Genomic DNA, 15,446 nt, shown 5'->3' with positions numbered 1-15,446 from the left:
ATGGTTCTGACTAAGAGGTTTCAGATCCAAAATGTTAAACTTCATTGATAGGGTTAATCGACAATCTTTAAGGAGTAGAAGCATTGTGAGTATGGAATGAGCTGCCACAGGAAGTGGTGGAGGCTGGTACAATTACAACATTTAAAAGTCTTCTGAATGGGTATATGAATAGGAAGAGTTTAGAGGGATATGGCCCAAATGTTGACAAATGGGACCAGATTAATTTAGGTTATCTGGTTGGCATGGTTGAGTTGGAGAAAAGGGTCTGTTTCCGTGCTGTGTATCTCTATGACTCTACAACTAAGAAGATCTACTGTACCCACACTCATTGATGTATAATAGGAATAAGCATGTGGGGGTAAAAAAAATGAAGTATACAGCAAATATTTCAAATTTAAAAAGTAACAATTTCTGACTAGCCTCTAATACGAGAAAACACAAACTAGCCAACATGATCAGGTTAAATGTAGATAGCACAAGAGATTGATTGAAACAGAGGGTGGATTCAACTTGGTATTCATCCATGTCTACATCTTGGTCTCACTGTCTATGGGCTTCTCGTTGTCATTGTCCTGGCAGATAAGTTGGTAGGGTTTCTTCATTTCATTTTCCTCGATGACAGTGTTACAACCGTCAGTATCCATTTTCTGAAGCTCATGACGTGAGAGGTGCTCCACAATGCCAGCTCCCAATGAATCTCCTAGGACATTGGTTGTGGTGCGCAGTCGATCTCTACAAAATTAATTAACAACACACACATCCATCAACATGTGTCATAGACATAGCCACGGAAATGAGAACATTAGTTAACCACTGCAGTGCATGAAGTATTTAGAAAATATGAAACTAAGAGCAGGTTGGCAGCATCTTTGGGAAGAAAACAGAGTTAACATTTTGGGTCTGGTTCCTCTTCATCAGGATCATCAGTCATCGAGCTCAAATGTTAACTCCACTTTCTTCCCACAGATACTGCCAGACCTGCTGAGTTTTGCCACAATTTCTGTTTTTGTTTCAGATTTACAATATTGGCAATTCCTTGTCTTATGAGAATGAGAGGGGTTTGAATAGCTGTACCTAGTCAAGAGAGTACAGTGGGAGGACAAACAAATGATGGAGCTGTCAGTATGGTAGAAATCAAATCTATTTAGATAGAGATGAAAGATAATGAAGGTTCAATCACATAGATAGGGGTAATCTACAATCATTCAGGTGGAATGGAAGATGGAGGAAAAATATCACCAATATATCTGTTTTTTCCATTACTCCTAATTGCTTTTTGTGATGATGCTGTCACTTTAAGAAGTTTATTTTGTCCTTGGATTTTTTGAAGAAAGTTGTAAGGGCAGAGGTGCTGAAGGGTCTAGTTCAACAATGGAAGGGAAGTAGCCAGTTCTTCCAGTTCAGGTTTTTTCTAGTTTGTTTTTAGCTATTGCAGTCACATGATTTGAGAGTCCAGGGGAGCTGTAAGCTTCAGTAAAGAGCTCCTGAGCTTCTTTTGGAATCTCTTTGGATATTGTTCCCTTCTGCCTGTAAGAATCTGTGTTTAATTTGCCTTTTTGCCAAGGAGTGTGTTTAAAGGATGTTGGTGTATTGGAACAGTGAATTAGAAACAGTTACTGTATTGGGTCAGTTACGTTTCCAGTAGTTAAGTTCTTCTAAATTCCATTTTCTTTTGATCGTGTTTCAACTGTAGTGTTTAAATAAATTCTGTTTTGCTTAAAGCTGAGTGGTTTGACCAGCTGCTTCACATCTGGAATATCCATCTCACATCTGCCTTGAAAATAAGAAAAAGTTAGGGTCTAGGCTATCTTCTGAAAATATTTTGAGGGGGTCTGGCTTGGTCTATAACATTTTCCAGTGTAATTCAAAATATTTTCTATATTGCTTCTGAAATCCTATGCAATTTCTTTTCCTATTCTTTTTTAGCAACTCTTGTTATGTGTTTTGTCACAGAATCATAGAATTATTACAGTGCAGAGGAAACCATTTGGCCCATTCAGTTGCACTGGCTGTTTGAAAGAACAATTGATCTGCAGCCTTTCTTCCATCTTCTTCCTTGTAATCCTTTTCAGGTAACAATCAAATTCCTTTTTCAGCACATCAGTTGACACACATTAACTAGAGAGCATTCCAGATTCTGATTGACTGAATGAAGAAGTGTTTCCTTATGTCACTTCTGCTTCTTTCGCCAATAACCATAAATCTGTGATCTCTCATTCTTAATCCTTTCTCAAGTGTGATTGTTTCTCCCCAACTAACTCTGTTCAAATCCGTCGTGATCGTCAAAATCTTTATCAACTCCCTTTTCAGCATTTTCTCCAAACAAAACAGTCCTAACTTCTCCAATCTGTCTTTATAACTTCAGTAACTCTTTGTTAACCTTTTGTTATTCTTTGTGTCATTGCTAAACACCTGGATGTCTACTTTACTTTTACCTTTTTGTTTGATTTTTGTGATTGCTATGATGCCCCTTACCTCTTTAGTTTTCCACAGCTGTCTTTATTAACAAGAGCTGTTGTCCTTAGAGGTGTATGTATAATATTAATTCTTTAGTAGCACCTTCCACTGGCTCCATGATCATCAGGAACATCCTTCTCACACTTATTATATCCAGTCCTTTTAGATTTTATAAGTTTCTATGAGATCACCTTATATTCTTCCAAATTCAATTGAATATAGTCTAAACCAATCTTCACAAATCAGACCTGCTAGCCCAGGAGTCAGTGTGGTAAACCTTTGCTTACCTCCCTCCATAGTCAAAACATCCTTTCTCAGGTAAGGAAACCAACACTGCACACAATAGTCCAACTGTGGTTTCACCAGGGCCCGACACAATTACAACAAAGCACCCCTGCTCCTGTACTCAAATCCTCTCATTACGAAGACTGACAAGTCATTGCTTTCTTCATTGTCAGCTATATTTGCATGTTTACTGTGACCAAGTGGTGTACACGGTCACCAGTGTCATTGCACCTCCTCTTTCCCAAACCCTCACCATTCAAATAATAATCTGCCTTCCTGTTTTTGCTCCCAAAATGGATAATCTCACACTTGTCCACATTATACTTCATCTCCTCTGCATTTACCCACTCAGTCAGCTTGTCCAAATCACACCGAAGCATCTCTGCATCCTCCCAACAGCTCACCCTCCCTCCCAGCTTTATGACATTTGCATACTTCGAGATATTATATACAGTTCCCTCACCTACCTCACTATTTTATATTGTGAAAAGTTGTATCCTAGCACTGATCCCTGTGGTACCCACTAATCACGTCTGCTTCTTGGCAAAAGACCAAAATTAATTCTACTCTTTGTTTCTGTCTGCCAATTAATTCTTTATCCATGTCAGTACCATATCCACAATCCAGTGTTTTTTAATTTTACATGCTAATCTCTTTCATGGGATCTTATCAAAAGCTTCATGAAAGCCCAAGTAAACCTGATGTACTGGCTCCCCTCATTAACTCAACTAGTTACCTCGTCAAAAAACTCCAGGAGACTTATAAAGAATCCATAAATCTATCCAATCCTGTCGTTTTTTTCCAAGTGCTCTGCTGTTAAATCTTTTATGGTGGACTTGAACATTTTCCTCACTACTGGTTTTAAGCTAACCAGTCTTTAATCCCTGTTTTCTCTTTACCTCCTTTCTTTAAACAGTGGAGTTAAATCAGCCACTCTCCAATCCATGGGAATTGTTTCAGAGCCTGTACAATCTTGAAAGATGATCATCAATGCATCCACTATTTTAAAAAATTCATTCGCAGGATAAGGGCACCATTCATTACCCATCCCTAATTGCCCAGAAGGCAGGTAAGAATCACCCACATTTGGGCCAGACCAGATAAGGATGTCGGTTTCCTTCCGTGAAGGACATTAGTGAATCAGATTTTTTTCTCAACAATCAACAATGGATTTATGGTCATCTTTAGACTTAAATTCCAAGGATTCTTAATTGAAATACTACCATCTGCCATGTTGAGATTCAAACCCGAGTCTCCAGAATATTTTCTGGGTCTCCAGATTAGCAGTCTAGCAATAATGCCATTAGGCCATAGCCTCCCCAGTAACCAGGGGCCACTTCCTTATGTCCTCTGGGATGTAGATGATCAGGCCCTTCAATCCATCAATTTCCTCAACACGATTTCCCTGCTCATACTGATTTCCTTCAGTACACCCTTCTCACCAGCCCGTGCATTTTCCAAAATCACTGAGGCATTATTTGAGTCCTCCTTTGTGAAGACAGAACCAAAATATATATTTATTTGGTCAGCCATTTCTTTGTTCTCCATTATAATTCATCAGGATTTTGCCTTGGATGGAGCATTTTATGGATATGACCGTAAAATATTTGAGCAGAATTAGGCCATTCGATTATGGCTGATAAGTTTGGGTTGTTTACTTTGCAGCAGAGAAGGTTGAGTGGGGAGCTGAAAGAGGTGTACAAGTTTATGAGGGGCAGAGCATGGTGAAGAAAAAGCAACTGTTCACCTTAATTGAAGTGTTAATAACAAGGGTGTATAATGTTAAAGTGAATTGCATGTAGTTTAATGGGAATTTAAGGAAAAATATTGTCAGCCAGAGAGTATTGGCAGTTTTGGAATGCTCTGGCTAGAAGGGTGGATGGGGTGGCAAACCTTTGAAAAAGTTGGATGAGTCGTTGAAGTATCATGACATTCAAGGCTGTGGGCCTAGTGCAGGAAAGTCTAGCGTAGATATTCTATTTTTAGTGGTACAGACTTGATGGGCAAAAGGCTCTCTTCTGTACTGTATGATTCTATAATTTATTGAAGGGAAAATGAGACAAGCATGATGGAGAAAGAAGTGGGAGCAAATGTGTTGAGAGAAGGCTTGTATGGATCATGAAGACAAGCATGAACTAGTGGATTGAATGGTCTATTTCTGCGAAATAAGTCAGTAAACATATACTCACAGGAACCAATCCACTGCAATGATCAGAGTGATGTCGTCTGTTGGAAGTCCAACCGATGTCAGTACGATCACCATGGTAACCAGGCCTGCCTGTGGGATGCCAGCAGCACCAATACTAGCAGCTGTGGCAGTGATACTGGTTTGAAGAGAAAAAGATAGGCATTAAGCAATTTGTCCAGAATAATTCACATCAAATCTAACATTGTAAAATTAAATTGAGTCAGACTGCTGGGGATGGAGTGGACTTCTTCACTGTGGCAAACATTACATAAAACCTGTAACCACTGCCCTCACGTCAACTATTCACAGAGTTTCAGAAGAATTGATTTTCTTTTAGATTATGTTACAGTGTGGAAACAGGCCCATTGGCCCAACAAGTCCACACCGACCCTCCGAAGGGCAACTCACCCAGACCCATTCCCCTACATTTACCCCTTCACCTAATACTACGGGCAATTTAGCATGGCCAATTCACCTAACCTGCACATTTTTAGACTGTGGGAGAATGTGCAAACTCCACACAGACAGTTGCCTGAGCCGGGAATTGAACCCGGATCTCTGGCACTGTGAGGCAGCAGTGCCACCGTGCCACCCACATTCCCAAGCTACCTGGATTACATCTCTTCCCACCCTACCTCTTGCAAAAATGCCATCCTGTATTCCCAATTCCTCCGCCTCCGTCGTATCTGCTCCAAGGAGGACCAGTTCCACCACAGAACACACCACATGGCCTCCTTCTTTAGAGACCGCAATTTCACTTCCCACATGGTTAAAGATGCCCTCCAACGCATCTCGCCCACATCCCGCACCTCTGCCCTCAGACCCCACCCCTCCAACCGTAACAAGGACAGAATGCCCCTGGTGCACACCTTCCACCCCACAAACTTTCGCATAAACCAAATAATCCGCCAACATTTCCGCCACCTCCAAAAAGACCCCACCACCAGGGATATATTTCCCTCCCCACCCCTTTCCGCCTTCCGCAAAGACCGTTCCCTCTGTGATTACCTGGTCAGGTCCAAGCCCCCCTACAACCCACCCTCCCGTCCTGGCACTTTCCCCTGCCACCGCAGGAACTGTAAATCCTGTGCCCACACCCCCTCCCTCACATCCATCCAAGGCCCTAAAGGAGCCTTCCACATCCATCAAAGTTTTACCTGCACATTCACTAATATCATTTATTGTATCCGTTGCTCCTGATGTAGTCTCCTCTACATTGGGGAGACTGGGCACCTCCCAGCAGAGCGCTTTAGGGAACATCTCCGGGACACCCGCACCAATCAACCACACCACCCAATATTTCAACTCCCCCTCCCACTCTGCCAGGGACATGGAGATCCTGGGCCTCCTTCATCACTCTCCCTCACCACCAGACGCCTGGAGGAAGAACGCCACATCTTCTGCCTCGGAACACTCCAAACCCGGGCATCAATGTGGACTTCAACAGTTTCCTCATTTCCCCTTCCCCCACCTCACCTTAGTTCCAAGCTTCCAGCTCAGCACTGTCCCCATGACTTGTCCGGACTTGTCCTACCTGCCTATCTTCTTTTCCACCGATCCACTCCACCCTCTCCTCCCTGACCTATCACCCTCATCTCCTCCCCCACTCACCCATTGTACTCTATGCTACTTTCTCCCCACCCCCACCCTCCCCTAGCTTATCTCTCCACCCTTCAGGCTCACTGCCTTTATTCCTGAAGGGCTTTTGCTCGAAACGTCGATTTTGCTGCTCTTCCTGAACTGCTGTGCTCTTCCAGCACCACTAATCCAGAATCTGGTTTCCAGCATCTGCAGTCATTGTTTTTACCATAGTTGGCCCCACCTAATTACCCAAAGCAATTCAAGGTGGCTATTGATGCAAGTGATATGGGTGTCGGTGTGCATTTACAAGACAACACGTGAAGATAGGAGGATCAATTAGGTATTTCTCTAGGAAACTGAATATTCATCAACAGAAATATTCTACGACTCAGGAGACCTTCAACTTGGTTTTGGCATTACAACATCTATATTCCCAGTAATGTGTTTTATACAATTGTATGTATTGACCAAAACCCATTAAGTTCTTAGAAAAATTGAAAGACAAATATATCAGACTGTTTATATTGACCTTATTATTCCAATTTGTTTACAATGAACATAGGCATGAGAAAGACAGTTAGCTACACCAGCAAACTCAAATTAATTCCACTGCCCGCTTTCTTCCTGTGGTCTTGTATCAATCCCAAACTAATCTCGTTACTCTATTCTGTCCCCTAGCCCCGCATCAACATCAAACTGAACTCTTGTTCCTTCTTTCCTCAGACCCCTGGATCAATCTCAAACTAATCCCACTGACCAATTCTCTCCCCATCATCCTGCATCATAAAATCACAAAATAACTGAATTGTTACACCACAAGATTGGCAATTTGGGATTTCTTATTCATTCTTACCCCCTGAAAGACCAACCCAGCTAGTCCCATGTCTCATCTCTGGCACTACTGGCGCCATGTAGTAAGAGATGCCTGCAGCTAGCATCTGGTTCTGCTGGGATCTTCTTTGGGTACATTTGTTACCACCAATCCTCCCTGTATAAAATCAGTTTAGAGGGCTAACTTGTGTTAATTGTTAAAGGATCTTCCACAATATGTCTTTGGCAGATGAGGCACATATATAAGTAACAAAAAGTAGTTCATTTCATTGTAGAAAGATAGATTCTAAGACTGGTTAGCTACACTAAGGGCTGAATCCTCTGGGGTTTTTTGGGCTATATGTCAGATTCATCGAGTTTCACAGGTTTCTCTCCATGAGACACAGCAAGATCTCACTTCACAAAGAGTGTCTTATTAACTGCCTACCCGACTCTCTGATGCACCCCCTTCCCATTTACTCCCAGAAGAACTTGTCTGATGTTTGCTGAAAGATTGGTATCCCTGGTACCTGCACCAATTTTAAAGGCTACTAATGACTAATCTGCTAATGACAATGTCAGCCACTTTCAATCCCTCCCCGTCCCTTATTACAGGAGAAAACAGCTCAGAAAGTACCAGGACAGATGGTGGGCTGCCCAACATTTGGGTCCTCACCCAGTCCGAGGAGAGAATTTTGTCCCTCACAGGAGAATTCTGGAACTACTCTTGCGGGAATGATGAGATATACACAAACTGACTAAATGCTATTCTTCATTCCACTTCAGCTTTCACATTGACCCTGCTGGCAAGGTCATTCATTGCATAACACTTCTAACCATCGGCTGTGACGCCATCTCTCACTTGAGTCTTTCATCTCTGGGACACCTGTACCAATCAGCCCCACCGCTCTGTGGCTGAACATTTCAACTTCCTCTCCCACTAGGATGAGGACATGCAGGTCCTGGGCCTCCTCTATCGCCATTCCCTCATCACCCGACACCTGGAGGAAGAACGCCTCATCTTCCACCTCGGGAGCCTTCAACCCCAGAGCATCAATGTGGACTTCACCAGCTTCCTCATTTCCCCTTCCCCCACCTTACCCCAGTTCCAACCTTCCAGCTCAGCACTGTCCCCATGACCTATCCCAACTGTCAATCTTCCTTCCCACATATCCACTCCACCTTCCTCTCTGACCTATCACCTTCACCCCCACTTCCACCCACCTACTGCACTCTCAGCTACCTTCTCCCCAGCCCCACCCCTTTCCCATCTGTCTCACTGCCCCCAAGGTTCCCAGCATCATTCCTGATAAAGGGTTCCTGCCCAAAACATCGATTCTCTTGCTCCTTGGATGCTGCATGACCTGTTGTGCTTTTCCAGTAGCATACACTCTCGAGCTGCCACTGGGTTATCCAGTAAAGAATGGGACGATCTGCCACAAGAAACATCTTCGACTTGTGAAGACTAGAGTGCTGCAGCCTCAGAGGTGTCATTGAATTGAAGGAGCTTTGTTGTCATATGTACACACTTGCACGAGTATAGTGAAAAGTTTACAAGGTGCCATTTATGACACCATCTTACGTACAAATGTTCCTAGATACAGAATCTTCATAAAAGCAAAAAAGAAAAGAAAGTTAGTTAAGAAGTTAACATTACAGTTCTTCTTACTAAAATATTAAAAAACAAAGGAACACAATTGCTCCTGGGACTGTCTATTCCCACTCCCCCCTCCCCGGGGCTGTCTATTCCCACTCTCCCCTCCCCGGGGCTGTCTGCTACCACCGTCCTCTCCCCAGGACTGTCTGCACCCACACTCCCCTCCCCGAGACTGTCTGCTCCCACTCTCCCCTCCCTGGGACTGTCTGCACCCACACTCCCCTCCCCGGGCTGTCTGCTGCCACTCTCCCCTCCCCGAGACTGTCTGCTGCCACTCTCCCCTCCCCGAGACTGTCTGCTCCCACTCCCCCCTCCCCGGGACTGTCTGCACCCACAGTCCCCTCCCCAGGGCTGTCTATTCCCACTCTCCCCTCCCTGGGACTGTCTGCTCCCACTCTCCCCTCCCCGGGACTGTCTGCATCCACACTCCCCTCCCTGGGACTGTCTGCACCCACACTCCCCTCCCTGGGACTGTCTGCACCCACACTCCCCTCCCTGGGACTGTCTGCTCCCACTCTCCCCTCCCCGGGGCTGTCTGCACCCACACTCCCCTCCCCGGGACTGTCTGCACCCACACTCCCGTCCCTGGGACTGTCTGCACCCACACTCCCCTCCCCAGGACTGTCTGCTCCCACTCTCCCCTCCCCAGGACTGTCTGCTCCCACCCTCCTCTCCCTGGGACTGCCTGCTCCCACTGTCCTCCTGCATGGAATGACTGCTATCAATGTTGGGGACCTCTCTTGCTGCCAGACACCTGTTTAGCCCCCAGTGGCAGAGAGCCTTCTATTATCAGTAGTTAGGAACTTCATCCAAATGTACAAGGAGACACAGAACAGCAGACAGGTGTGTGGGAGGCAATGGCCAATCTATTTCCAAATACACTTACCTCCTTTCAATGTAATCTCCTTTATTTAAGTTTAACACAGTTCATTCTGCTGCAAGTTTCTGACATTCAAATGGAATATAAAATTCTACATTGGGGAGATGAAGCGCAGAATGTGTGACTCCTTTGCAGAACACCTGTATTCAGTCTGAAAAACGACTGTGAGCTTCCAATTGTCTGCCACTTCAACACCCCAGCCACCATGTTCCCTAACCAACATTTCTGTCTCAGTGCTCCAGCAAAGTTCAGCATCAGCTGGAAGGATAGCACCCCATTTTCTGTTTGAGAACCCTGAAGCCTTCTGGACTCAATATTGCATTCAGCAATGTTAGGGCTTGTGCATCTTCTCTGATGTCCTGACCCCAACCTCCACATACCAGACATTGTCATCACATAAACTGCTCCCACAAACAACTCATTGTCAGCCACAAATGTCCCCAAAATCAGCATTTGATTCTCCTAGGCTTACCTTTACTCATTTCTCTTTCTCTCTGTCTGGACTCCATCTCCACCGATCTGAATAAATCCTGCCCCTAAGAATGTTCTCCAATAATTTCCCTTCCATTGTCTAAGACTTACCGGCCTGTAATTTCCTGGATTATTCCTGCTGCCCTTCTTAAACAAAGGGACAATACTGGCTAGCCTCCAGTCCTCTGGGACCTCTCCAGTGACTAAAGAGAATCCAAAAAATTTCATACAAGGCCTCAACAATTTCCTCACCTGCCTCCCCAGCATTCTGGGGACTTGATATCTTAACGTTTTTCAAAATACCCAACACCTCTTTTTTATATTGACATACCCCAGAATATCATCATACTCCTCCCAAGATTCACTACCCTTTCTATTCCCATTACAATTGAATCCCTGTAACTATTGCATTCCCACACTTTCTCTTCCTCTCCAATAGATCAGGTCCAACTATGATGCAGTGAATTGGCTGTTACTGGTTTCCCCTGAGAGGTCATTGTCCTCAGCAGTACATCTGTTTTGCAGGGGAATGTGTGAGGAAACATTTTTTCACCAAGCAGTTAGTGGCTATCTGAACTTACTGCTTGTAACGGTGGTGGAGGCCGAATAACATTTAGATGTGATGCCAAGGCATAAAAGGCTAAATGCTAGAAAATGAGATGAGAATAGTTAGGTAGTTGTTTTTGACTGGCACAGACTCAATGGGCTAATAGCCCTTTTTTTATTCAGTAGACCTCTGTGGGTCTAAGATTGCTACCAGTGCATTCATTATTGCTGTAGCTACTTCCTTTAATATCCTAGGATAGATCCCATCATGTCCAGGCATTTATCGGTCTTTCTGTCCACAAATTGACCCCAAGCTTCCAGTTGCCTGTTACTTCAACGTATGCTGTGTTCTCTCGCCAATATTTCTTTCGCAGGCTTGCTGCAGTGTTCAAGTGAGCCTCAGTGCAAGCTCGAAGAACAACATCTCATTTTCTCTTTGGGACCCTTTGGCCTCAAGGAGTCAACATCAAGTTCAATTACTTTACAGCCTGATTCCATCCTTACATGTTTTTTATTACCCCACATCTGGTCCTGTTTTGACATGGGTTGCTTTTAGCACAGTCACTCATTCACATGTACCCCTAGTCCCATTGACCGTCTCATCCTGTCCAACCCCTCACCTAGTCCAACCTCTCACCCTCACAATGCACAGCCCTCCATTCACCTCTGCTCTAACCCCAAACTCACCATCAAACCAGCAGATAAGGGAGTGCATTGGTAGTTTGATGCACTGACCTCTATACACTGAAACCAGGCGCCAACTTGAAGACACCACCTCCTACTGCACCTGCACCACCTCCTCCCCCAACCCCTGCACCCCTATGGACCACGACTTCACCTTCCATCACCAAACCATCATCTCCCAGACCGTACACAACCTCATCACTTCAGGGGAACTCCCACCCACAGCTTCCAACCTCATAGTTCGGGAACCCCACACCACCTGGTTCTACCTCCTACCCAAGATCCACAAGCCTGACTACCCCGGCTGATCCATTGTCTCAGCATGCTCCTATCCCACCAAATTCATCTCCACATACTTTGATAGTGTCCTATTCCCCCCAGATCCATGAACTGCCCATATACTTTGGGACACCACCCATGCCCTCCACCTCCTCCAAGACTTTCATTTCCCTGGACCCCAATGCCTTATCTTCACCATGGACATCCAGTCCCTATACATTTCCATCAGCCATGACCAGGACTGCCAAGCCCTCCGTTTCTTCCTCTCCCAATGTCCCACCAGTATCTTTCCATTGACACTAATTCATTTGGCTGAACTGGTCCTCACCCTCAATAATTTCTCCTTTCTATCTGCCCACTTCCTCCAGATGAAAGGGCACCCACATGGACCCCAGCTATGCCTGTCTCTTTGTCAGCTACATGGAACAGTCTATCTTCCATAGTTACACTGGCACTACTCCCCATCTTTTCCTCCGCTACATTGTTGACTGCATCGGGGCCACCTCGTGCTCCCATGAGGAGGTTGAACACTTCATCAACTTCACCAACACATTCAACCCCGACCTTAAATTCACCTGGACCATCTCAGACACCTCCCTCCCCTTCCTGGACCTCTCCATCTCTATCAACGAGGACCAACTCAACACTGACATCTTCTACAAACCCATCAGCGCCCACAGCTACGTTGACTACACCTCCTCTCACTTTGCCTCCTGTAAAAATGCTATTCCTTATTCCCAACTCCTCTGCCTCCACCGTATCTGCTCCCAGGAGGACCAGTTCCACCACAGAACACACCAGCTGGCCTCCTTCTTTAAAGACTGCAATTTCCCTTCCCATGTGGTTGATGATGCCCTCCAATGCATTGCATCCACTTCCCACACCTCCCACCCCTCCAACCATAACAAGGATAGAACCCCCAGTCCTTTCCTTCCATCCCACCAACCTCTGGATATATCGCATCATCCTTTGCCAATTCCGCCACCTACAAACAGACCCCACTATCAGACAGATATTTTCCTCCCCACCCCATCCGCTTTCCGTAAAGACTGTTCCCTTCGTGACTCCCTCATCAGATCCACACTCCCCACCAACCCACCGTCCCCTCCTGGCACCTTCCCCTGCCACTGTAGGAATTGCAAAATCTGCGCCCACACCTCCCCCTTCACCTCTGTCCAAGAACCCAAAGGAGCCTTCCATATCCATCAAAGTTTCACCTGCACTTCCATATATCATTTATTGTATCTGTTGCTCTTGATGCAGTCTCCTCTACGTTGTGGAGACAGGGCGCCTACTTGCAGAGCACTTCAGAAAACATCTGCACAAACAAACCCCACCACCCCGTGGCCAAACTCTTCAACTCCTCCTCCCACTCTGCCAAGGACATGCAGGTCCTGGGCCATCTCCATTGCCACTTCCTAGCCACCCTACCCTGGAGGAAGAATGCTTCATCCTCCGCCTTGGGAACCTCCAACCCCATGGCATCAATGTGGATTTTACCAGTTTCCTCATTTCCCCTCCCCCATCTTATCCCAGATCTAAATTTCCAACTCAGCACCGCACTCATGACCTGTCCTATTTGTCCATGTTCCTTCCCGCCTATCCACTCCACCCTCCCTTCTGACCGATCACCATTACTCCCATTCCATCCACCTATCGCACTCTCAGCTACCTTCCCTCCTGCCCCACCCCTCTTCCATTTACCTCTCCACCCCCTAGGCTCCCAGCATCATTCCTGATGAAGGGCTTTTGTTCGAAATCTCGATTCTCTTACTCATCAGATGCTACCTGACCTGCTGTGTTTTTCCAGCACCACACTCTCGACTCTGAGCTCCAGCATCTACAGTCCTCACATTCACCATTTTCATATTACATGAGTCACATTCAGGACAGCTTACCCATTTTCTACTCTTAGCTCTTACTTTTATCATTCAACTTTTCTTCTGTCCCAGCCTGATATCTATTATATCTTTGTTTATTTACTCCTTTCATAATTGTCTGTTTCTGGGCTCCATGCCCACCTATCTGCTTATCGCTCCTTCCCTGTGCCCCCCACCCCAAAACCTTAGCTTCAGCATAAATACCAATTTTTCCAATCTGCTAACAGTTCTGATTAGGATCTCACTCAAGATGTTAACTCTGCTTTCTTCCTGCTGAGATTCTCCATCAATTTTGGGATGCTATCAGTGTCTCCCAGTGCAGGTTAATGTAAAGTATTTATTGAACTTCTCGGCCATTTCCTGGTTCCCCATTATTATTTCCCCAGCCTCATTCTCTAAGAGGCCTACGTTCACTTTGGCTTCTTTCTTTCTTTTCATGGACTAAAGGAAGCTCTCGCAGGCATTCTTAGTATTACCTGGAAATTTACCCTGAAAGTTTATTTTCTTCTTTTTTGGTTGTCTTCCATTGGTTCTTAAAACTTGCCCAATCCTGTAGCTAGCCTCTGTTCCTTGCCACATTGTACATAATTTTCTTTCAGTCTAGTGCAGTTGTTAACTTCCCTGTTCATCCATGGTTGGTTTATCCCTTTCCTAGAATCGTTCTTGTTCACTGGGATATTAAAAACTTTTTCAAATCATTTACAAAGCAACAAATATAAAAAACAATACCAAATACAAGAAGGTAGAGGTAGTACAATATCATATCACAATAGTATTATTAATAAACTACCTACTATTCTACCAGAACAAATGTATTTACTTAAGCTAAACTACAGTCAAACTTTAAAATATTAAATTAAGCTGAATTCAAATTAACTTAAATTATATCACATTACCTTATTCTATTTCACTCACCACACCTCCACTGAAGCTCCCATCCCTGGGTGCACCAGTCATTGTACCTTTCTTTTTTTCCCCAGCTTACCTCTCCCAAGGCCCCACGGACACCAAAACAGATTCCCACGGCTACATCATGGCCCTAATTAATATTGCTGATAAGTCTGCATCAATATAATTTAGAAAGGGCCACCAAGTCTTATAAAATTGCTCTGTTTTGTGGTGCAACATATTTGTGAGATAGTCTTGGGGAGATGCTCCATCATCAGCTTGCCCCATCCCATAATACCTGGAGATTTTTCCAACATTCAATTCATTAAAATGTTCTTCCTTGCACAATGGGTAAGAATATTACACGGTCTCTTCCCATGTTCCCCCAGAGAGGCAAATTTGGAAAACCCAGAAGAAATACCGGGTCCTTTTTGACTTCAATTCTTAGGATTTCCTTCTGCTCCCTTACTATGGCACTCCAGTATCTTGCAACCTGACCAATAGTGTGAGAGTGCCTATACTCATGTTACATTTGGGTCACCCTGGTGACGCTCCTCTCTTGAACTTAGCTAGCCTCTCTGGTGCCATATGAGCTGTGAGTCAAATCTTCAATTGCATAGCCTGCATTTTGTTACATTTTAAGATTTTCTTTACATTTTCCCATACACCTTCCCATGTTTCAAATGAATTATCCCCTCCTAGTTCCCAATTCCAAGTCCTACAGAGTCTCTCCACATCTCCTAAGGAACGTCCTTTCTGTTATTGATACAAAATACTAACTGAAAGAGCGCCCGTACACCGGAGCACTCTTTTCTCCACATCTGACTTGTAAGGCTGAGC

The 15,446-nt window shown here is 44.8% G+C and overlaps 1 protein-coding gene across 2 annotated transcripts in view; it reads right to left on the bottom strand.

Annotated features, from left to right (window-relative positions):
• Window positions 1–458: 458 nt before the first annotated feature.
• LOC132826326 (excitatory amino acid transporter 1-like) overlaps window positions 459–15,446 on the bottom strand; it is a 168,272-nt gene continuing 153,284 nt past the window's right edge. For both annotated transcript variants that reach the window (XM_060842168.1, XM_060842177.1), the window contains 2 exons: window positions 4,932–5,066; window positions 459–732 (listed from right to left, as the gene is read on the bottom strand). In XM_060842168.1, coding sequence (XP_060698151.1) covers window positions 528–732; window positions 4,932–5,066 — 340 coding nt within the window. In that variant the 3' untranslated portion in view covers window positions 459–527. The remainder of the gene's footprint in view (window positions 733–4,931; window positions 5,067–15,446) is intronic.

The sequence above is a fragment of the Hemiscyllium ocellatum genome, chromosome 2 (assembly GCF_020745735.1).
Source record: "Hemiscyllium ocellatum isolate sHemOce1 chromosome 2, sHemOce1.pat.X.cur, whole genome shotgun sequence".
Lineage (NCBI taxonomy): Eukaryota > Metazoa > Chordata > Chondrichthyes > Orectolobiformes > Hemiscylliidae > Hemiscyllium > Hemiscyllium ocellatum.
The sequence above is the reverse complement of the archived record's forward strand: the minus strand, read 5'-3'. Positions and strand labels throughout refer to the sequence as shown.